Source organism: Aphelocoma coerulescens, chromosome 18, assembly GCF_041296385.1.
Source record: "Aphelocoma coerulescens isolate FSJ_1873_10779 chromosome 18, UR_Acoe_1.0, whole genome shotgun sequence".
NCBI lineage: Eukaryota > Metazoa > Chordata > Aves > Passeriformes > Corvidae > Aphelocoma > Aphelocoma coerulescens.
This window is the reverse complement of record NC_091031.1, coordinates 2,900,220-2,925,033: the sequence shown is the minus strand read 5'-3', so window position 1 is coordinate 2,925,033 and position 24,814 is coordinate 2,900,220. Positions and strand designations below refer to the sequence as shown.

Sequence of the window (24,814 nt, the reverse complement as noted above, 5' to 3'; positions counted from 1 at the left end):
GGACCATCTTGATGTTAAATACATGGAGTGCTTTTTCATGGATCTTTATTTCTTTGTCACTGACTTTAGCCTGTAATAATACTCATAACTCTGCAGTGTCTTTTATTAGCAGGGAATTACAAGGCACCAACACTGGTGCTTTAGCATTGTAAAGCAGACCTTAACATCTACCAGGCAAATGACTTTATCTTGCTCGTAACTTTCTGTATTCTGTTTGATCAGCAGAGAAGGTCATGTCTTCCAAAAAATAGGGAAATGAAATCTGCAGGTCTTTTATGGCTTTGCTTTCTCTGCTTCATGGGGTCCAAACTCTGGGGCACCTGTTCTTCACAGTCTTTGTTGATGTAAATAGTAGTTTCACCCAAATTCTGTCTGTTAGAAAAATGAGGGTTTAGCCCTGAGGTTTTCAACTCTTTCTTCTGCTCTGTCTCATGATTCCATTCCATGGTTATCTTTAAAAGCCTGTATTGTCGCATTCATTAGAAATGATAATTAAAATAGGCTGACTTTCGTGTTAAGCTTAGCTACTGATCACAACTGAAATTCTGATTTTAAAAAACTCTTCTTTTCAAAATCATCTCTCTTTTTCTGCTGCCACAGAAATTATTTCATTGTCTGAAGCATAGTACCTTCTCTTCAAAATTACAGGGTTTCAGATGTTTGGCCAGCCAGGCAATCTGAGTGGCTGAGCATCTGTAAGTACTTCATAATATCTTTGACATGCTTTGTGAGACAAAGAATTGAGTCATCTTTTTTTTTTTCCTGCAGCAAGCTTTGCACTCTGGCATTTTTCTTGACTTTTCATGTCTCAACACATTGAAGAACTTACCATGGCCAACAGCAAAATCAGACTTACAAGTTTTTTAAAAGACTAGAGCTAGTGCCTGCCTTTTCCTCTGAACTGCAGTCCAGATTTATCTGACAGGTTTAAAAGTTGGTATTTTTTCTTTTTCCTACATTATCATTGTTGTCCTCAGTGTTGTATTTTCCCTCCAGAAGGCACTTTGCTGCATGAAGTCCTTTTTATCCTTTGTTAGCCCCAGAAGGGATACCACCTGTCTCCAAATTATGGAGTTAAAGATTCTATAAATACATAATAAAATATAAAGTCATATGCAGCTAAACTATCTTTCTTTTAATAATGTGGACTACACTAATTTTGCACTGGAAAAATGGAGAAAAATAATTCAAAACCAGCCATAAAATTCACTGCTTTCAATTGACAAGACAGGAGTAGTAACACTGAGAGGGGTCCTGGGTAATTAAAAAGGTGCAGACAAAACACTCTTATTAGTAAGTGTTAAGTAATATTGATATAAGCCCACACAGTTTGTAATGAAGGGCAGACAGTGTTTAGAACTATGTTATAAGGAAATGGAAATCAGGTTTTTTAAGATGTGATGCTCACAGAAATGCAGAGTTTACTGCTGCATTTCAAAGATGTTTTTCTCTCCAGAGAGCAGAAGGACTTTTATGTGGAGGAGAAAGTGGTGCTTAAAAAAGACAGAACTGGGGAGATACCCAGAAGTTAGGAGGCAGAACGCCTGGGAGGAAGAGCCTGTGCTCCAAAGTCTGAGACTTTACTGGAGAGGAAAAAAAAAAGATAAAGATAAAAACAAGTGTCTAATGCCGTCCAAAGACGGGGCATCTATAAAACAGTGTGCACAGGGCTGTGTAGGCTTTCCAAGGGCTGTGCTTTGTTCCAGTTCCAGTGAGTTCCTGGAACGCAGCCTCCTTCCCTGCTCCTGGAACTGCAGCCTTGACTGCAGGGCTTCTGCAGCCGTGGAGGTGGAAACACAATCTGTGGGAACCATGGATTCCACCAACAAAAGAGTGCCGGGAAAGCAACGTCTTCAAAGCAAACCTTCCGCGGGCCACAAACATTTATAACTCTGCACTGAAGGCTTTTAGAGCCTGGCACAGCAAGGCAGGTTGCAGGGTTTGGCAAGCAGGGATTTGGGGATGTGGACCTGCTTTGTTATCAACATCTCTTTTCCCTGAGATATCTTTCTCATGGCGTGGCTCATCCCAGGAGTGAGCTGGAGCAGCACCAGGTTGCCCTGGCTGATCCCATTGTGCCTACACCACTTCCAGCATTTGTGTCAACATCCTCGTTTTGCAGAGCTGTATGTTTTACTATAGGTTGCTTTTGGTTTTGTGCTAATCGTGGTGCTGGCTGCTCCAGGGATATCAGCAGGAGAGAATCACTGAGGATTTCAGCTTTATGCATTAAAATGCTCCTGCCAAAATGAGTGTTGACTTTAGAAATCTTCAGATTCCACTTAGAATTTTCTGCTGGCTCTCCAGCTTTATATGTAACTGAAACTCAAGAAGATCAAATATCAAGAGTGTTTTTTAAAAAATGACTGGCTAACGCTTTTGAATGGCAGATCACAGGGAAATAGAAATATCTTTGTTAAACTTAACCATTTTCATAATAGTTGGGCTTTTCTTAAGCGTAACAAGAGAAACCTGGAGAATCTGATAGCTGTGCATGGTAACTGTTTACCAAAATTTAAAGGCAGGGTAGCAGAAGAATCAAGTGGTCAGTAGCACTCTTAGACATTTTGAAAGGCATTGCCTTAATTTTCTATAACTGGACTGTTTTTTCCATCCAAAATGAAAATACCTATTGTTTTCTTAGCATTAAAGGATTACTTACAAAGAGCTACCAAAGGAAAGCAGCCAAAGCTGCCATATTCCTGCCACTTTCTTGCGTCAGTGGAGTTGAGAATAAAAGAACTTTCCAAGATACAGTACTGCAATTGAAAAGGGAAAAAGGCCTGAGGCGACTTTTATCTGTGTATTCAGTAGATCAGATGGCAAACTCACCCCCAGAGCTGAGCAGGGGAGCAGCTCCTGCCTTTCTCTGGAGCCCTGAGTGGTGTGAAGCAGCACCAAGTACGACATCAAAAGGTCCAAATATGCGTCAAGTGTAAAGTTTAGGGTTTTTCAAAACACCTGTCTAATTAGCTCAGCTTGGTGTTTGCCAGCTCTAATTCTGGCTTTCTCACTGGTATGTGCTCAGCAGAAGTGGCTTTTTCATCTCAGAAGTTTGTGTAAGAGGTTAAACCTGCAAACACTGTCACCACACCTGACCTGTCGGCTCCTCGGTACAAACCTATCCCGTTTCCTTGCAGCATCAATCGCCCCATTGTGCCCAGCTAGAAAAGGTGAGGTGGAGCTGTTAGCCAGATTTTTCTAGAAGGACAAGATCATTTTAATTGAATGTTATTATCAGCCAGTCCTTGTGGTTTGACATGGATTCAAAGTGGAGCTGCTCATCCGCTTAGAGAATGCGTAGGCACTAATGGAATAACCTCAGCGAGTTTTCGGATGCCTCCGTTCTCAGGGAAATTGGTTTGACTTGCCCTTCAGTGGAAATTTTGTGTACTGTTGGCAGCCAAAATAGCAGTGGAGTCCAGAAACAGGAAAAAGTCTATTCTGTGTGTTATTCTCTGCTCCTTTTCCCACTAAAATTTGTACAGTGAATATTTTCTGTTCATACACCTTGTTGCCTTGCAGCCTGAGGAACTGCCTCTATGTGTTCATACAGCACATGTGTGTGTACGATGGAAAACCAGATTAGTTTTATTGAAAATATATTTTATTCTTTGAGCCTGTTGCATGTGGATGTGCATTTCCCATCCATACTCCATCCTGCATTGGAGCATGGGATGCCTTTCCTGGGAATAGTTCATTGTTGCTGATTCTTGCACCATCATGTCTTGATTCACTGATGAACAGGATCTGAGACAGTAAATATTTGATTTGTTGACCCTTGAAAACATGCATGAGGAAGACTGAGGAGTTGAGACTTATGGAGAAGACTGTGAACCTCAAGGCTGAAGCTTTTTCTGAAGTGTTTCTGTGCAGGCATCTGTAGTTTTGTATCTTTGGCCTCTTCAAGAAGCCTGACTGATTTATGAGGCAAAGAGAGCTCACCTGTTTTCTTCTTCAGGGCTCTGTCTGTGAAATTTATTCTCAGGAAACTGAAGTAAGTGTTGCCTACAGGATAAAATTTAGGATTTCAAATGAACTTCTTGGCAGCATCCCCTCCAAAACTGCCAGATAACAGAGGAGTGGAAGAGCAGTAAAGCAGGGATGAGTCAAGTACAACCAAAACCTTACTCCTCCGAGTAAGGAGGACATAACCACTTTTTAACTTCTTCTGTTACTAAAACTGTCTCTTCTTACTTTTAGTTTAAGCTTTCACTACACTGAAGTCAGTAACTTCCATTAAATCAACATGTTTTAATAATTAGGAAACCAAATTCTTCAGCACTTATGCATATTCACCTATAAATCTAACTCCTGATACAACACAAAGAGTGACCTGCAGTGGTGTTGGAACTGCCTTCACCAGCCTGGACAACTGACTGCGAGACCCCAAATTTGTATTTCCAGTGTTGAATTTGTCTCCTGCATTTGGCACCTCTAGAGAAATAAATCCTCAGTGAAAACCCTGGATTGCCAGTTATGAAGAATTCATTAAGATTTGCTGAAGTTCAAAGCAAAAACACCAGTTCCTCACAGGTCAGGGCAGCTCTTCTAATGGTTTCTTCTTTGCCTCCAGCAGCAGCTCATCCCCAGAACCTGTTTACTTTTCTGCCAGGGCTGTTGGCAGGTGAATAGAGTCACATCAGATCACCTCACTTGTATTTTATGCTGGAAACCCATGCCCTGGATATGCCATTTTCCTGGCCCAGCATGGCATGAGATCATGGATTTCAAACCAGGCCATGTTGGCCTTAGAAGACAAAACTTGCAATGCCCTGTTCACTTCCCTCTTGAGATTTGCCAGGAAGTCCCAGCTCATTTTTGCCCTGGGGTTTGCTGTCTGACAGTTCACACCATCCCAAACAAATAATGTCTGATGTGGGGGTGAAGGAGAGCATCACTCATCGTATCCTGAAAACAGATCAGCTCATTTGTGATACGAAAAGGAGTGGATGCAAGTTCTTCTAGAACCAGATCAAGGGAAAACAAACCAGTCCCTTTTCCAGGGAAGTAATTAGTTAGGACATGGCAGCACTAAAACTTCATGCAGATATCCTGTGGTTTAGGAAAACACATCATTTGTGCACTTGCCAAGTGGGCAATGGTGCTGGTCCAGACTCACAGACTCACAGAATCATTAAGGTTGGAGAAAATCTCTGAGATCATTGAGTCCATCTAGGCTCCTGAGAGTCGCTGTCTCAGGGACACATTTTCATTTCAATAGAAGGTTGTGCCATCTGTCTGTACTAAAATTGTTGAAAAGATGTTAAATCCTGAAGTGCTGTAATGTTTTCCTTTCCATTTTCCACATGCGTGCCCATGAGCTCCCACCCGTGGTACCATGGTTTGCCTTGGCCTTCTCATTTCTGTTGCCAATGTGACTCCCTCGTCACCTGCACCCACCTTTCCACACCAGGATCTAACCTGGAGGAGACCCAGGAAGAGGATGTGCTCACTCAAGGAGGGGTGATGCCCACAGTGAGTGTCCAACCCCCTGCACCCACAGCAGGAGCCCCGGGCACTCTCCCTGCTCTGCTCTCTGCCAGGTTTATTATGTAAGAAAGGATAAAAGTACAAACAAGAACACTGAACATGAAAAGTGAGTTTGTTTGCTTACTGAGAAGCCTGGGAGGAGCAGAATGGAACTGTATAAATAAAAACTCAAGCTGACAAATGTTAGGTACCTGCAGGAACACCTGCACCACTGGACCAAGCCAGGACTCTGCAGGCAGCTGGAAGGAGAAATCCAGGATGTGTATTGCCACTCTCTGGCTCCTGAAAACAGCTGTATGTGCTGTATTTAAATTCCTCTTACTTTTGTTTCTACTGTCAGTATCATAAATGTCCTTCCCAGTTTTACACTTTTAATTCAGCAAGGTAGAACAGCAATTACTGAAGACTATTTAACAATTTGGATGTTATCAGTGGATTTTAACTGTCTGCCTGGAAATAGCTTTGACCACAGCTGTGCTCTGAACCCCAAGGAGGGACTCCTACCTGATGCATTGTTTTCTTCCACTTGCCAGAGTAACACATCGCTTCTACTCAATGTTTGTGTCTATTCATAATCATTGTATGGAAATGTGCATCTGCAAATCAAGTTTAGTGTTGCTGAGCACTCATTTATGTTTCTAACTCAGCTTTTGTGATGGAAGTGAAAAGCCAATGTCCTTCTCCATCTCAGCAGAGGCCAAGCTCATTTGTGCTTCCCTATCAGATCCTGAACTAGATCGAGGTTTATGCAACTTTAGCAGTACAGGAATTCTTTCACACTGTGCCATATGATGTTTTTCCTGCAGTGTTTGTCTCAGTTGTGATAAGGGGAAGGTTTTTGGATGCATGAAGTAGCTGTGCAGGTCGGGTGAGAGACGTTAATGTGTAGCTGCACAAATGAGAAACTCATGGCACTTCAGAACCTGATCTGTTTTCTGTTATTTTTAATGCTTTTGCATTTTTAAAATATCATCCATATAGGAATATTTGTAACTATTTACATATATTTTTTTAAAAAAGCTTTGTATGCTTTCTGGGGGTATTTCAGCTGCCTTGTCAGGACCCTGTGAGTGTTGCTGGGAAGCAAAAGCAGGAGAATATCTTGTGGATACTTGTTAGATTCACAAGTACCTCAACAGAATTCATGCTGTGTGGGACTGAGGTCCTCTCCTGCCTGTGCATTTTCATGTAAGACTTTTCTGCCAGAAAGATCTTCACACTGAAACAGTAGAGTGTTCAGCTCAAAGCTGAGTTGAAACAGACTTAACAAAAAAAACCCCACAAACAAACAAACAAACAAACCCCAAAAGCACTCAGTGGAAATCAGATCTGCTTTGTCACAACTGTGATAAGAGCTCTTGACACCCCACTAAAGCAATATCTGAGGCACAGCCATAGCTTTGGTGAGTGTTTTTCTCCTCTCATCTTCTTCCTGGCTTGCCTGTGTATAAATTACAGCTTATTCTTACCTATCCTGGAGAAACTGTCAGCACCAAAAGGTCCAGCACAGGCTGTTTGTTTCCTGTTGCAAAGGTGCTCGTGTCAGGAATCTCTCCCAGGAATCCTCAGTCTGATCTTACCAGGGCTGGCTTAGAGGGGCCCAAACCTGCTGGAAGTTCGTCCAATAAACATTGATCCTCAGAGCTGCAACAAGTGTGGCTGGAATTTTAAATAATTGCTTTTAAGGGAAATAAACCAAATAAATTTAAACTAGACAAATCCTGATTTTTTTATTGATGATTCCAGTTTAGCTGTAAAGAATACAGCAGAGTTAAAGAAATAAGGTGGTGAGGACTCCCAGAAATGAGTTATGCAGGAATTAGAACAAAATGTTTTGTATAAAAAGCTAACAGAAACATTTAAATAGGTCATGGAGCCTGACATTGTTCCTTGCTGTGTGTGTATGTGTCTGTCTATCTAAAATACTCTGCACCAGTTTTATAGAGCTCTAAAATGGAAGGAAAAACTTCTGAAGAAACTGAAATAGATCTTACCCATGTCTAATTTGGAAAAAAAAAACTTAAAGGATTTTAGAAATGTTTAGAAACATTGGCATTATGACAGCAAGAATCTCTGTCATAACGTCATATGATTAACTAGATCAGAAACGTTCTGGGATGTTCTGATCAGTTATGTTAATGCCTCTTTTTAAAAGTATAAAGCTAATGCTCTGTAAAATAGATACTTGAAAAACTGTTTTGGTTTTCCTCAGGCAACTGAGATTAGAGTTTCGTAATCTGTTTGACCAGCTGCAGAGGACGTTCTATTTCATTTTTTCTTTTTAAGTAAATGAGCTTCATCTCAACATGATTAAAAAGTAAAAAAAAGATTCAGGCTTCAAAAATGCTCTGTTTTCACACATACTTTTAAATAGGAGCAACTGCATTGTCATGTCTTGTTGCAAATGTAATTGGGTTGGAGGTCATTAAAGACTTTGAATAAAAGAATTTCCAAGTGTGCATCCTCTCCTGTCAAGAACCACCCCATTTTTGGCTTCCAGACATAATTTTAGCAGATATTACTTTGCTGCTGCTCACATCTCACATGTGTTGAGTCAAGCTCACTCTTGTTCAGTTCAAAAAGCAGTGGTTTGCCTTGCAAGTTAATTTTGTTGATTAAGGTTACTTTGAAAGGTAAAAAGACATTATTCGATCTCTTTGTGTATGCCTGTGTGCAAGAAAATGGGTGTTATTTTATATAATGGGAGAATTGCAGCAATACCGAGCACTTGATTGCACAAAATAAATAGCTTTTCTTTCATTCTTACTGGGAATCAGATTGGCCTATTGATTAAAAATATCTGAGCCTTTCATATTTCTGTTTTAAAAGAGCATAACAAAATAAGAGGCTGTTAGAAATGTTTATATTTCCAGCTCTTTGTGTATCTGTGGTGAGCAATGCATTTTAAAGAGACATTTGTAGAGCACCAGGGGTCTGCTGGAACCTGTGGGCTGGCTCCAGGTGTGAAGTGTCCGAACACCCACTTAAAGTGGCAGTTTACTGATAAACTTGGTTGGGAATGAAGCCCCAGGCAGTGGAAGATTGCCTTGTTCAGCGAGTGATTGATAAATCCGCTTTATCAAGACTCGGGCGTTCTCCAAGTCATTGCAGGAAATTCTGCCTGAACCCCTGATGTTTGTTTTTTGCAGAACTGTTGTTAAGAGTACAGCAAGCAGCAGAACCAGATGTTTTACTGCTTAATTTCTATTCACAATAGCAGTTTTTCACTACCACGGCATTGACACAACGTTTTAGATACTCTTGCAACAGAGCATCAAAAATTCAAGAAGTTGCCTGAAAATGTTGAAGCCGACATCAGATCTTCACAGGAGACCTGCTCGGAGAATGGCAGACTCCTCACCGTTCCCTTTGATTGCAAAGTGTTTAATAAAAAGCAAATTAGGAAATGAAAATTGTCTCGCAGATCAATCAGGTGCAGCAGTTCCGCCCGCTCAGCATTATCTGTCAGACATTAACCTGATTGGGAATGTTGTATTTTGTATAATAGTCTCAAAATCAGACTGAAAGGTTGACTGAAAAAATACCTGATGTATTTTGTGTGTGCTCTGAGGCTGATAACAAACTCTGCAGTTCAAGTTTTAATAACTCGGGGGGAGCTAAGAAACTTCAAAAGCTTTGTGATAAATGTTTTTGACAAAGCATCAGCTGAACATTAGGCAGAATCTTGGTAAATCCTCTCATAAGTGGTTTAAAATGGAGTTCTGAACTTTTCCTTCATAAGTGTATGCTTAAGATGTCATGGTGTCTTTGGGTTTAAAAGATTCATTTTATCTGGTAAATGTGCACCATTGGTGTTTCTGCCTAAACCTCAGCAAGTGCAAGGGGGAAACAGTTCAGTGCTTTTCTCCTTTCGGCAGCCTCTGCTCTGCTCTTGACCATGCCACTCATGCAGACTGGAAAGAAGGGGAAGCAGTGTTAAAGCAAACTACAAAATACTCCAGGTAAATATTACAGTAAATCTTCCAGCTGACAGGCTTTTGATTGACTTCATCACAACAGCTCCGAAGTGTCCTGGTCATAGACAAAGCAGTGCTTGGCCACGGCAACTGCTTGTTGGGTTTTGTGGCCCATTGAGAAAAGCAGATGAAAGCCAGTTTATTACAGCCTTTGAACCTTGCCTCCTTTCCCTCCTGTCACCTGAGCCACTAAAACAAAGTGAAAACAATTCCCTACTTGGCTTCCCTTGACAAAAAATGCCCAACTTTACAATTATGCTGCTGTTTTCTTTGAACTGTTATCTCTGCAGGACCTTATGGCATCCTTTGCCTTTCAAAAGAATTGCGTTTATAATGTCCTGCAGCGAAGCCCTGACTCAGCAAAATGCTTAAGCCCCTGCCTAATTTTAAGTCTACAAATAGCCCTGCTGGTGCCTTCAAGGTGTTTTAGGGATGTATCTTAGAATCATAGAATCTTGAAATTATTTGGGTTGGAAAAGACCTTAAAGCTCATCCCATCCCACCCCCTGCCACAGGCAGGGACACCTTCCACTGTCCCAGGGCACTCCATCCAGCCTGGCCTTGGGCACTTCCAGGGATCCAGGGGCAGCCACAGCTGCTCTGGGCACCCTGTGCCAGAGCCTCCCCAACCTCACAGGGAAGAATTTCTAATAGGGCTAAAGACTTTGCAGGAAAATTATCTTAAAACTGTGCTCAGCTCAACTAGGTATGTACAGAAAATGCTGAAAACGCATCAGCATCTTACAGGAGCAAAACAGGGAAAATAGGCATATTGACAATTCCAGGAGTGCTCAGGGAATCTCCTAAAGACACCAAGAATCCAGATGAAGTCTGATGTGGAAGTGCTGTGGGACTGCTCAGGAGCTAATGCTGATGATCCCAAGTTTATAGTGTACTGCCAGTCAGTCTCCTGTCCATAAATTGTCAAAAATGAAAATGGCTTATGTTAGAGCCTGCCACTTTGCAAAATGTTTGCATATATTTTTTTCTTTTATGTAAAATGACCTGCTTTAAGTTTTTTTTCCCCTACTGCTGGAGAGGCTTGGTTCTGTTCCTGGAATCAAATTATTACTTTTCTTCCTGAACCCCTTTCTTTCTTCCCATAGTCCCTCAAGGGAAGGATTTGTTAGACTTCCCGAGGGCATCTCCTTCTGGCAAATCTCTGAAGCCATAGCCTGGTGCTTGACTGGTGGGGATGGGCAAAGCCCCAGCCTGGAGAATTTTGCAAGATCTCCATTCCCATGTTGAAATGTCAGCAAAATGAGCCAAACTTCCAAACGTGCCATGGTGTATATGGGAGCTCATGTTATTCCAAGTGGGAGTTGATGAATTCTGTGCCTTTGGAAATTATGCCTTTTATCTGATTCCTGACCAAGGAAACATTTTTTTTTCCATAATGGCAGCAGAAAATGGGCAACCAACTTCTGTAGGGACACATTTACAAAGGTATTACCAATTTGCATTTTCATTCTGTGTTGTAATTCATGTTCACTTTTCATGAAATAGTGTTTAGTGGTTAAAATTAATCAGGAAGATTCTAGTAGGACACTGTGAAGAGCAGCTTTTGCAGGTCTTCCTTTTTCCCCTACCCATCCAAGCTGATCCCAACCAGATCCTGGAGTTGGACTGCTGGTAACAGGCTGGGAGGTCAGTGAAAGGAAAGTAAAATAGGAAAGAGAGATGTCAAATATCACTTAAGGCATTTTAATTTCTGTTCCTGAGGAGCAGTAAAGCCTAAATTTTCTGTACAATCATAATAGCAATTGTAGTGTACCTATAGGATAAAGAAATAATTTGTGTTATTAAACTCCATGACTATTTTCTGTGTAAAATAATAGATTTTCTTTTCTCTTGCAGTAATGTTGGCCCCTGCATATAGGTTGTGGAAAACTTTGTTTGCAAAAACAAAGCCATTGTTTTAACAGAAACCACAGAAATTTTGCCTTTCATATTGAATCAGTAGCATAATGAGTAGTGGAGCAATAGTTCAAGATCAAAGGAGACTTCTTGGATATATAGTGTGTTGCAACAACAGCAAAAAAGTTCCCACCAGAAAGGAATTTTGCCATATGTGAGCAGCAAACATATGTATTAGCTTAAAACCAGAAGATTTCCTTTGCTTTGCACCAAAACCAAGAGAGAACTCCAAGTACAGAGGTTTTTGTTTGCAGTGTCATGGGCGAGAGCTCAGTAAAAACGCAAAAAGTGTTGAGGATGCCCCAACAATTTGGCTCAAACATCACTATTTCACTTTTTAAAAACACCCTTGTTTTGCTCTGACTCATGGCATTACATCAGTGGTCTTCACAGATATATTTGCCCAATTTATTTATAGTAGTAATAAACCCAGATAAATTTATTTATCTCCATGAAATGTTTTAGCAAAATTAATGATTGTTTTTAAAAATCTGTGATAAATTTGGATGGGATTCTTGGCTGCTTCCTTTGGATAGAATTGTGTTTGACTCTAAATTATGAGACCACTTAATGTAAAGAAGTTTTTGCCCAGACAGCCCATAATTCTGGCTTCATGGAGTGATAAAGGTTTTTAAAATTAAATGTTTTAATGACAACATTTTAAAGCATCTCCATGTGTATTTCTGGAAGAAAATTTGCTTTAATTTTTATTAACATTCATGTGGGGTTTTTTCCCCTCAAAGTTCCAGAGATTTTCTTCTCATGAACGGGGAGAGAAAACACATCAATGGATGTAATTTGAATTTAGAAGGCACTTAAAGAGAAGCCTATATTCAGAATTATTGTTGGCACATGTTTTGAGGATGTAAAGTGGAAGCCTTCTTCTGTGGGCATTAATAAGGAGATAATTAAGACTACAGTAGGTAATTAGGGTAGCTTTTATTACTGCATCTTTCATTAACTAATTATATTAATTTGGTAACATTTGAAAAATTCTTTGAAGATGAAAAGTGCTAACTCTCACTACCTTTAGTGGTAGCTCTACTGTGCACGGGTCATAAATATCGAGGGCTTTTCTGGATACAGATGCACATCCATGTGCGCAGAGTTGCTGGTACAGCTAATAAAAATTACATATTTCTATTTAAAAAAGGCTCTGCCATTATCCAGCATAATCTGATCAGGATGAGCAGCAACTTTTCTGCTGGCACTTTCTGTTTCATAGTGAAAGTACATTGGTATTTAATGTTTTTTAGAAAACTTTCCTTTTCTTGAAGGTGTCACTTAGTTTTTCAACCCTCAGACCAGAGAGATAAATGGTTGTGATCTGTGACTTCCCATCGATGTGATGGGATCAGGAATCAAGCCTTGTCTGCCCTCAGGAAATACGAAAAATATGAAATTATTTCAGGTTAAAGACAAAACATCACAGCTTTGTAAATATTTTCTTCACAGTTGTAATCAATACAAAGAAATTAAGAATAGGAATTGTTTCTGTTTATGTAACTCTTCAGAACGGAACTTTCTTTCAGAGAATCCAACACTTTTCAAAAATATCCTGTGGTTAAAGGATAATCAAATCAGTTTTCATATATAAAATACTAAATCCTCCATACATTCCCATTCCATACTTGTTCCTGGGATTCTTTGAACTCTTTCTCTTACCAGCTTTTAGTTGATTTAGATTAAGCCCTGTAACTAACACCAAAAATTAATTCCTGCCTTGACAAGGGATTTTGGAATGCTGGCATTGCACCTTTTTGTCTCTTTAGGGCTTCTTGTCAAAACTCTATGCTTTACAAGTTAGTTTTTTTTTAAAAAACACCTTTTTTCAGAGCCTCAATCTGCCCCTCAGGTATCCCACAGAAATCCTCTGATCCCGTACATCATCCCAGCTTTTCTGGAGCCGCACAGGCCCAACTCCACACACATCAACCCCACGTGTGCTGCTCCCTTGGGTCCAAAATAAACTTCATTAAACATTCTGCTGGAGATAATTAATCCCCAGTGGGATAATAGGGGGAATAAAAGGTGCCTACCCAGAAATGCAGTTCAGAGGTTCCTTTCTCCTTCCACATCACTGTCCGGTGGCTCTGGATCACAGTGACTGGGATGGACTCATCCACAAACTCCACTCCAGGTCCCAAAATCTACCCAGAATATTCCAGCGGTGCCTTCTCAAAGCCGTTACTTTTCCCTTCCATCCTTCCCGGGCCTCTGAATGCTGTGTGTGACCCAAACAATATGATTTTATTTTAGGATCCTTTCCATTTTTAGAAATAAATCAAATGAGTTTTACCTCTCTCCAGCTGTAATTCACCCACATTGTTGCAGTGGAGCTTATTATCTCATTTACATTTTTAAGAGCTTTTCAAAGTGTAGGATATCTGGGCTGGAAAGCAAAACATTTGATTTCTTTGTTCTCTGGCCAACACAAAGCACTTCCAAGGTCAGGTATGGTGTAGACGTTCAACAGCAAACATGTTTACATGGCATTTGAAAGCCCGTTTAACTGAAAAAAAATTAATATTGTCTTTATAAGAGTGCTGCAAGTCCACTTAGCACAGCTGACAGATGGGGGATTCATTCCAAACCTGGAAAAATTTAACTAAATAAGTTAAGTTTTGTTTTCTGTTCAGGGGGGGAAAAAAGGCTTAAAAATTGGCCTGGATTTTTATTTTTTCATCCATTTTTTCATCCATTTTTCTTCATCTCAGCAGTTATTCATCATAAGCTCTGCTGTTCTTTGGACGAAATGTTACACTTTGAAGCCGTAGAGTAAAAACTGCATTTCAAAACAAAACAAAACATTGTTCAGTTTTACAAAAGAGATGTTCTTGGGTGTACCTGGGCTAAGTCCTCTGCCGTTTTTAAGAGTATTCTACATGGCAAAAGCTTCCCTGTCTGATTCAGAGAAAGATTTGAGGGTTCTGGTAGCTTCAGGAATTGCCATCAGTATTCAGGCTCTGGCCACTGCATATGAGGCCTTTTGAGAGAGAATTTTCAGTGTGGTCTTCAAAAAGGTGCATCATTCATGACATCTGTCGTGATCCCTCCTAGAAAATTGAAATCATGGGCAACAAACTTGCTTACGTGTAATTGCTGTTTTCAGAGATAATCACATGCAGGAATCTACAGCGACCATGAGATTTTGATGTCACTTTTTCATTTTGGCACAGCTTTGATCAAATGCTGAACTTTTGGTTTTACTTTTCTTGCCATTGTGCTGATAGAATAGCTGGAATACTCAAATGAACATTAATTACTCATGGAATTTATGCAGCACAGAAATAGTCCAAAAAGGGTCCAGTTAAAGGTATTTGTGATTGATCCAAGGAGTTAGTTGAGTTTTTTTGCCATCCCAATACAAAACCTGCCAACAGCCAGTTCTGATGTGATTGGAAAAGTCTGTGAGTTCATACAGTAAATTCTGCTTTGGACAAATGTTGAATGGATAACTGGAAGAGTTGTTAGTTTGCTATACTTACATGCTATAGTAAAAATACCTTCTTTCTAAATTTAAATTTAAGACATTTTCTGCTCTCCTAATGAAATAAAACATGTGTGCTCTGTGCTGGCAAACCCTATCTAGAGTAGGGGAACCTGACAAAGGCTGTGTTATCTGAATTTCCCAAATTAAATGACTTTCAGATGCATTGCAAACCCTCAGATTTAAAGGAACCTCTCGTTTTATCCTCTGCAGAAGTTTGTTGTAAATAAGAGAAGTAAAAATGGAGATGTGAAGGAAGGAAGGAGCAAGGCACCAGTTCTCTTTGGCACCGTGTGGTTGCTGTCTTTGGCAGGAACAATTTGAGCTCCAGGACCTGCAGATGGGGGTGATACAAATCTGTTCTCTGAAACACATATATATGTACTCACATGTATTTGTACATTTAATTGCTATCTCTTGGCCAGCTTCAAAGTCCTGTGAAGGGTCAAACTTGTTCTTGAGCACAAGGAAAGGACGAGTGATGTGTGATGAGGTTTCTTCTCTCCTTATTTTTCACCAAGCCAGACCATTTGGGCTGGAAAAGCTGGTCCTGAAAGAGCAGGAGAAGATGGGTCATGCTTTGTAGTTTATCCAAAATGTGCTCCAGGAATGTTCCTGAGAGTCATCCTGGGCTGGTTATGAATGGACACTTTGGGGTTATGGCAGGATTTTCATCAGATTAATTGGGTTTTTGGTGATTTTCCTGATACATGGAATGACCCTGCTTGTTACTGCATTTCTACATTGCTCATTTTAGCCTTTATGCTTGTTTGTATTTTACCTCAGAAGATAGATGTACAAAAAGAAAACAAAAAGCCTCCAATTCACACATAATTTCCACATATATTTCATTATATTGATGCGAATTCCTGGTACTGCAAACCTTGTTGAGTACTGAAGGTGGGTTATGCATTCAAAGCCAGGATTTCAGCATTTCTCAGAAGCTGTGATAGCATAAAAGTCCCTGGGCAGATTTGAAGTTCATGCTTGGGTCTGGTTACAATTTTTGGCATCAGAACATGTAACAGTCTTACAGCTATAAGACTTTAAAGTTAATGCCTGGCATCACTTCAAAACAGCGTGCAAGATCTATCATAAGTAGTCCTCTTATCTTATCTCAATAGCAATTTTATCCTGTAAATTATTGGAGAGTACAGTATTTCGGTGCTGTGGAAAAGAGCAAGTCATTTCTTCTGTTAAATCTTTGCACCACGAGGACTTTTAATGATCCTGAGTTGTGCACAGGTATCCTGGCTGCTGGGAGGAAGCAAACATTAACCATATGGTAGGTCCTACAAAGCACCCTGCGTCTGTGGGGTTTTTGTCTCTTCTCTCAAGGGAAAGGCAGGGGCACTAAGGGAGGTTTAGGCTGGATATTAGGAAGACATTTATTCACTGAAAGAGTGGTCAAGACCTGGAACAGGCCACCCAGGGAAGTGGTGGAGTCATCGTCCTTGCAGTGTTCAAAAAACAAGTGAACGCAGCATTTCGTGATACAGTTTAGTGACCATTGTAGGGTTGGTCAAAGGTTGGACTTGATGATCTGGGAGGTCTTTTCCAGCCTTAATGATTCTGTGATTCCAGGGTGCTCTGCAGAAGGTCTCTGTGCAGCTCAGCTTTTTTAAAAGCATCATTGGAGGTTCCTTCAGTGGCATTTGCAGCATGAGCCCCTTCCCGGGTCCAGCCCTGTGCTGCTTTTCACTGATGGGTATCAATGCCCTGATTTCCTGCCATACAAAAGATAACTCAAAATATCCCCTTTCTGCAGCCACAGCCGCCTCTGTGTTGGTGTCAATCCCCCATCCACATTGTGCACTTTACTTGGAGTCAGCACTTGCAGTTAACAATGCCTTTATTCAAGCTGACAACATCCCTAAGCTTTTAGTAAATGTGTAAGTAAATGTTAAGCATGTATTCAAACATCCAACAATGAGTGGGAAACTTTCAAAAAAAAAAAATCTTTGAAACTTTCTATTGTTTGTTTGGTGTGTATCTGTTAGAAATAACACAGACTATCAGTTCCTTGGGGCACGCTGTTCCTTTGTTAAGCATGTAACAAAAAGATCAAGGCTCTGAGTGACTGCTGGAATAAAAATAAATATATAAGGAGAACAATCATGACAAAATAAATTTGTGGATTCGTTTTATGAGCTTGGTTTAGGAGCGATTACTTCTGAACTAAATAAAGATTGGGTAGTTGTGGTAAAGTGACACGATCATAATATTCCCTTTATTTATTGCCATTTATACTTCATTTGTAGATCACATGCTAGATTTGACTACAGGGCAGGAGGGGAGCCCCTCATCTCGGCCAGCATCCCATTTCAGTAATATGGAATACATTTCCACTGCAAATTCCAGACATTGTTTTCCAAAGAGAGGATTACTCTGGCTTAGAGAAAAGATTGTTGGTACACTGCAAAACTGCTCCTAGGAAGCTCAGGTTGTACAGAGGGGATGACAACAAAAACCCGGGACATTTGCAAATGCAAATGTTGCAATATTTCCATTTGCCTTCCAGGCTTTGAGGGTATTTATTACATTTTTAGGATGAATACTTGTAGCCTATATTAAGATAGGACTTTTAAGATGTACCTACTCCTGTTCAGTCAGTGGTCCCACCTGTGCAAAGTAACTTTTTTGAGTGGCCAAACTGCCTCTGTCACATCTTAGCACGAAGTTCAGCTGGACTCAGAGTGCTCAGCTTCCTTTCCTAGCTTGTTGGAAGACGTGACCTGGAAGTTTTGCTGCCATCCCATGTTTCTCACGTGTGTTTTGCATCCCTTGGTGTTGTTCCAGGCCTTGCAGGACGAGGTGGAGAATTACCGTGGGCAGATTTATGACGCTCAGAGGAGGCTCCAGCGCAACGAGCTCAAGGCCCAGGAGCAGGTACTGGGTGCTGTCCCCATCCCTTGAGCCAGGAGGTGCAATGGTTAAAAATAATACCTTCCATCAAAGCAAAAGCACATATTTTCCTGCAAAATTCCCAGCTAGCTTTCTTTTCTGTTTTGTTGGTAATAAAAGAGAATTAAACTGTCTGAACCCTTCAGGCAAATACTTATCTGCTGCTCTCTATTGCAAGTTGGTATTTCAGCTATTCTGGCTGTTAAATGATGCATTTATTTTGAACTGTTTTCAACTGACTGTAGTGTTTTAATAGAGGTTTCTGAGACTATTCGAACCTGTTCTTTAATGGTGTGTATGAAGGGAATTGGAAAATAACCGCTAAAAATGATCTTTAGTCCTGATCTTCTGCATTCATTGTCCAAACATGTCTGTAAACAGTTTCAGATGATTAATAGTGCTAAAATTCTTCTGGACACTTCCAGTGAAGTCAGAGATTATTTAGTGTGCTTTGAGCAGAATAGAGTGTGTTGTTTACAGGCAGTATAGGAACAGAAAGTCCATGATCTGCATTCAAACCAGATTAAATTGAAATATGCAGGAGAATATGCAGCTGATGAATACCTGAATCAGGTAGGAATTTATATATTTCTAATACAAATCAGATTTTGAAGCATTTGAGAACTTTATTTGGTGCTGAGTAAACAGTATCAACAGCATGTATCCTACATGAAGCATTTCTAACTCTGTACCTGCAGGAATAATCAGTTGGGGTGGTTATAGAACAGTAATAGTAATTAATTTCAAGTATTTTTTCTTCAGTTTTTGTTATCCTACTGGCACATGGGAATCCTCTGTCACCCTTGGTGTTTAATTCACGTATTTCCTCTCTGGAGTGTCAGTGATGAGCTGTTCCTTTCTGTCCCCCCTCTGCCTCCCAAATCCAGATGTTGGGCCAGGCTCATCCTTAGCTGCAGCACCTGCAGCACCAGAGGAGTTTGGTGTAGTGAGTGAGCTGGCCTACAAGCATTGCATTTTGGCTTCAGTCTCCTGGAAAAGAAGGAGGAAAATCAGCTCTTTAATGCATGGTTGTCCCTCCCAGGGAACAGCACTGGCTGCACGCGGTGAGGGACATCCTCTTCCAAATTTCTTCATTTTTTATGTTTTTCTTTAGTCTCTGCCACTGCTATTTTGCCTTTTTTTTTTTTTTTCTGACCCATTTTGAGAAGGATCCAGAAGAAGAAATAAAAAGTGACTCATGAAATACAGAGGTAGAAGGCTGCACATGCAGATTCACAGGGTGGGCCCCCCTTTCTGCCTTCAAGGTTTCCTCCTTCATGAGCATCTGCTCCAAACTAACCTACAGAACTCTCCTGTCCAGGCATAATTAATGAAGAACTAGTTCAGATGGTAACATCCTGTTCCCCAGTATAATGGAACAGGAATGTTATTGAAATTACAGTGTGCTGTCCATCTTCGAGCTTTTCCTGCAGAGTTGTGTTGGCAGATTTGGTAGAGCTCATATCCAAGTTCATCAATGATTTGTCTCTGCCTTTCATCCATTGGGACTTCCTGAAGCAGCTGGAGCCACTGAAGCTGGTTTGGTTTAGGTGGTTTCAGTCTATTTTGCAGACAAGCATTTTGGAAGTTGTTATTTGTCTTCTCTGTGACCAGCTAATTCATTAGTTCTGCTTATCTCTCCAGAAGAAAAACGGAAAAGTGACAGCTCTGACGTGTTTCCAGTTAGTAGGTTTGGCCAGGCTACCTGTAAACATGTTCATCAAGTGTTAACAGTAGTTAACAACTCATCAGCCGATCAGGGAGTTGAAATATTCAGGGCAGTAACTTGCTTTCTGCTTTTACCAAATACTGTGTGAATCAGAATTGCATAAAACATGGCGATTTGTGCTGGTGCCATTACAAAAGCCACTTTTCCAAGCTTTTACATGTCTATAAATAAGGAGGAGAGAGGGTTAAAGAGCTTCTGTTTTTCATTAAAAGCAAAAATCTTGTGTTTTGATTCTATAACAACAACAAACAAATGAATGAGACATGAAAAAACATTTTGTTGTGCTTTTAATTAAAACTAAAAAGCTGTTTCTCGTTACGGCTTGTTGGGTGGTATCTTGGTGCTCCATGTTGGCTGTTTTTCCAGTGCAATGTCCTTATAACTCTTCAGCCTTTAAGAGTGGCTGACAGAGCCACAAAGTTTAACTCTTTGTTACAGTGACCCTCTAGTGATCACACAGGCTTAACCTTTCATTATTGTAATTATCCAGGGAGACAGAATATCCTATAAATAAAGGGGAGAAAATACGTTGGGCTGTCAGCAAACCCTGAACTGTTCTAGAGGCGAGTGTGGTGCTGCAGTTGGAGAGGAGGTGTTGTTTTTATGGAGTTTTTCCATTCCCATACTTTGTGTTCTTGGATGAACTCGTGTTTACTCCTGTTTAGTTTTTCTGTCCCATTTTACAGTGTGGGTTGGTGCAATCACGTTGTGTCTGTGTTGTCTCACCAGTGGTGCCATATGGCAGCGATCTCTGGGTGATGGGTTCCAATCACATTTCTCAAAAGTGCTGCTCTAAATTATTTTATCTTTTCCATAAAGGTTGTTCTGTCTCTGTCCTGGTTTTCCAGTATTCAGTAATGCTGCACTTCGAGAGGGGAGGCTCAGAGCTGTATCATCTTTCTTCAGGTCAAAGTGTTGGATGTTTCCTTTACAAATTGGATGTCTAGCTTCTTGAGACATAAATATTTGTATTCATGGAAAGTGAATGTAAAAATTGTAATATATCGTTTTTTATATATTGTTGTTGTTAAATATATACGGTCACAAGACTGTTAAAGCAGTCTGGGAAGGTTTCTGGCAAATTTGGGTGTGTCCAAACCATTTCCTTGCAAAGCAGCACTGAAGTTTCTTGTATCTCAGTCCTACATAACTCTGGGGTCAGCTTCCTGTCGAGTGATCCCATTGTGTTCCTGTATCTTGTACTCTTGGAGCAAATGTATCCCTTGGTTGTCTCTGATGTGTGCCTGGATCTAATGTGAGACGAGATTTCCTACTAAACATTTCTTAAGTCCTGTGGCTTTGTGCATTTGTCAGTCATAGTTAAAAAATCTCCATTGTTCATACAGGAGTCTCTACATCCTGTGAATGTGTAATTAAAAATGACACACATCACTGAGAGCTGAACAAATCCAGGAATTTAGGCATGCAACAAGTTTTGCTGAATTGGGGCCTGTATAAAAATTCATGGTAGTGATCCTTTTCTTCTATACTACCTAGACTTCTTTAGCATTCATTTCATTTCAGATTCTTTTTTTAAGGGTAATCACCCCAACTCAGTTTACTAAAAAGCCCCAGGAATCTGTCCTTTGGGAATTACACACAAGAAATTTCTCAGAAAAAAAATCCTATTCTTTTCATTCCTTGTTCTAATGTTTCTACCTGTAGATCTGGATTGAGTATGATATCAAATTTGGGATAATAGAGGGGGGAGAAGTTCCTTGTGTTTGCAAACAACTAAAGTAGCAACACTATAGGTACTCAAACCATAGGGATACCTCCAAGCAGTCAAGTCATAAATAGAGTCTTAAAGTAGAGAGATTCTCAGACAGAAAATCAATTATGTTCAATTCATTAATATTGCTGAGGAAATGAAGGAGAATAGCAATGGAGGTTTTCAGCCCTTTAATTTCTTTTTCCTCAAACAGATTATAAAAAAAGGAGAAAGAAGTTATCTGAATGAGGATGTTATAGAAGTATTTGGCATAAAATGGAACAGCTTAGTTTAAGTGGATTTCACTCATGTTCAAATGAAAACAGGAGTGATAATTGTAAAAGAGCCATGATTGAAAAGCATTCAGCCAGTTTTCATTTCTAATGTTTATTATCCTGACTTGCTCGATTTTTTATGACTGCTGGATATTTGCCACATTCAGCCCAACTTACTGTTTCCATGCCAACTAAATATATTTGTTGTCAGATGAATGCTGTGATGCATCCTTCTGAAATTTCAGTTGCTGTGTAGCACAGGGAAACTTCTAAGGCTTGCCACACCTTCTCCTTGCTGGGAATAGTGCTGCTGCCAGCGGATTTTTGGAGCTGGGAGCAAGGAATCAGTGAGACACAGATGAGCAATAGACATTGATGTCCATGGTATGAGTCCCGAGGAGTTCTTAATATGATGGCTGGGACACTTGAGTAATATTAGCCCGTTAGTTTAGGGCTTTTTGTCCATATTTCTTCTTAGAAATTATCTAGTGAAGTTGTCCCTGCCCATGGCAGTGGGATTGGAACGAGAGGATCTTTCATGTCCCTTCCAACCCCAACCATTCCATGTTTCCATGATTCTGTGATTTTTAAAGGTATCAGAGAGTTTTAAATACCATCAGATGGCAGCCTGGGGTCCCTGCCTCAAATTCCCAGACTTTCTCAAAGTGTTGTCTTTCTCAGAACATGTTACAGTCTCCCAGAATCAGGCAAATAAGTTCTAGGTTAGGTTACTTAAAAGCCCAGGTTGGCTTTGTGGCCAGCTGCAAGTGAGGAGGATGGAGGGAGCCTTTGTGAGCCACTTTGGAAACTGAAATCCAACCAGTCAGCACGGCTGGAGGTGGTGATGAAATTCTGCTGTTTGCTCCGCTTGCTTCAACCCACGTCACTGAAATGCTTCCAAAATTTCTCCCCCAGAGAGCCATTTCTGCTCCCACAGAAATGGGAAGCTCAGCCTGGATGTGGACGATCTTAAACCTCAGCAGTGCTTCACTGAGAGCAGCCCTTGCTGGGGCTCAGCAGCCTCTGGAGCCGTGGGGAGGAGAGTGAGAACCTGAGAGGAATTTCCACTGTGATTTTCAGGAACTACACCACCAAATATTGTCACATTAAAATAGTTCCTGCAGTTTCTGTCTGTGACCAGCACAGATCCGAGAGGATGGATTTGAAGAGTGTTTGTTTTTGTGCAGTTCTGTGTGGCTGAGGAGGGACCTTGTGGTGTCTCCTGCACCCACTGCTCTGCTGACACCCCCAGCACTGGGCTCAGGAGGGACCTGTGTGCTTCAGCTGTTTTCTTCCCATAAAACCTTGTGGAAAATGCAGGAGACCAAGAGGCAGAAGGACACAGCTCCCCACAGGCTGAAAATCTGATGGTTTCACATCTGCACAATAGGGGATTTCTTTGCTAACTACTTGTGGTGAGAAAATTTCAAATTTAAAGTATTTTTATTGAAAAGAAGATGTTGGAGAGCCATAGAGCAGCAATGAAGAATCCAGTGGGAGAGGGAGCACTGCTCGGGCTGTTTGGCACACACAGACCACAGCATCCAGTTCTGGGGAGATTCTGGGTGTCTTTTCAGCCTTCCCAGTAGAGGAGGGAATCAGTCTGATCCTGGTTATATCTCTGGAAGGGGCTTTTCATGGATATAGGTTCCCCATAGGTGTATGGCAATGCTGACTTCATAGAATTTTGTTTGGGTTGGAAGGTGATGCCATGATGATTTTTTGCCTTTTCTTTTATACCCCTGTTATACCTTCTTACAGCTTCTGTATTAGGGCTTTTTGCCTACATTCTTGGCCTTGTTTGTTCAGCCAGGAGACTCAACATCTTAGAAGATTGGTAGTTAGGGATCAGTGTGCCCCAGAGCCCAAGGTCCTCTCCAGAACACATTCTGTAAACTGAGATAGAACCATCCATGGGAAGGCTCCTTGGGGAGGGGGGGCTCACTCGAGCCTCTCACTGGGGAATCTTTGATAGATATGCTAATTAGTAACACCTAGAATGTTATACCAGATCTTTTGGGGGGGCATATTCGGCGGGGTGCATTTCGGTGCTTATGACCTGGGCATGTGCACCTAAGGATCCTTAAAATAAATACCAAGGTAAAATCCCTTTTCCCCTTCTAACTGTGTATGACTCTTGATTTTAAGACCAGGAAAAGGCATCAAAGGGACCGTAAAGATTAGCCAGTACCAGCCCCTGCCAGGGTCAGGGACACCTTCCTTAGGCCAGGTTGCTCCAAGCCCAGTCTAGCCCAACCTTGAACACTTCCAGTGGGGCATTGTAGACTTAGGTACCATAAATGACCACAGACATTATTTGGAGCTCAATTCTACCCCTTTTTACCTTAGTAGGCTGTCTACCTTATGCTCAAATCCACTGATATATTCATTAATCACTTTGATACAACAGCACCCTTCAGTTTTTCATTAAGACTGAGATTGTTAGGATAAATCACAATTTTGCATTTGACACATTTTATATTTGTGTATCATTTTCTTTAATGGCCAGCTATGAAAGGAAAGAGAATTACGATGAATATAGTAAATTATTCTGTATAGCATGAGGTTTCAGATTAGCAGGAGGAGATAGAAGCTGAGATTCAAGCACAGAAAAACAGCTTTGCAGGTGGGATTTGAAAGGAGCTTGAAATCAATGGAGTTTAAAGTTCCCAGGAGCTCCATATGGCAGGAACTGCGGGAGAGGAGGCTCTCACCAACTGTGCAACTGTCAAAGGGAAAGGAGTCGAGGATGATGGTGCATGTGTGGAAGTCAGTGATCAAATGTTAGCTTTGGTAACCAGACACAACTGGAAAATACACAAATATTCGCCTCCTGAATAGAACAGAATGAATTATTGGAGCTTGGTGGCCAGCTGGAGAAAGACAGCAAACAGAAAGTACAGGACAAATAGTTAAAAGGGAAAAGGGAATTGTTACCAAAAGAGAATAGAATATGCTCTCATATGGCAGCATGAAGGAATGAGAGAGTATTTTAAAATGTCACTTTTCTTGCTCTTTGTCTTAAATAATAGTGAATGAGAGAGATCTTTCTTTAAGAGGGCAGTACCTCATTTTAGAGCATCTGTGGTTTGCTTACATACTATCCATTAAGGGAACTTTGCTCTTTCAGAAGCTGTTAAAGTAGGACTGCAAGGAACAGCAATACTGGTGCTTATTGCAGGGAATTAAAAGAAAAAGAAGAAATAGGAATGTCTGGAGGAGCCAGTGGATGACAGAAGAGCAGAGCAGCAACACCTCATCTGCAGTTTAGCTCCCAGCAATGCCTGTTTAATTAGGGAACTGTCCCAGTCTCTCTTT

General features: G+C 40.7%; 1 protein-coding gene across 4 annotated transcripts in view; it reads left to right on the top strand.

Moving 5' to 3' along the window:
- CEP112 (centrosomal protein 112) overlaps window positions 1-24,814 on the top strand; it is a 159,582-nt gene that overhangs the window by 124,344 nt on the left and 10,424 nt on the right. For all 4 annotated transcript variants that reach the window (XM_069032391.1, XM_069032389.1, XM_069032390.1 and 1 more), the window contains one exon: window positions 17,677-17,766. In XM_069032391.1, the coding sequence (XP_068888492.1) occupies window positions 17,677-17,766 (90 nt within the window). The remainder of the gene's footprint in view (window positions 1-17,676; window positions 17,767-24,814) is intronic.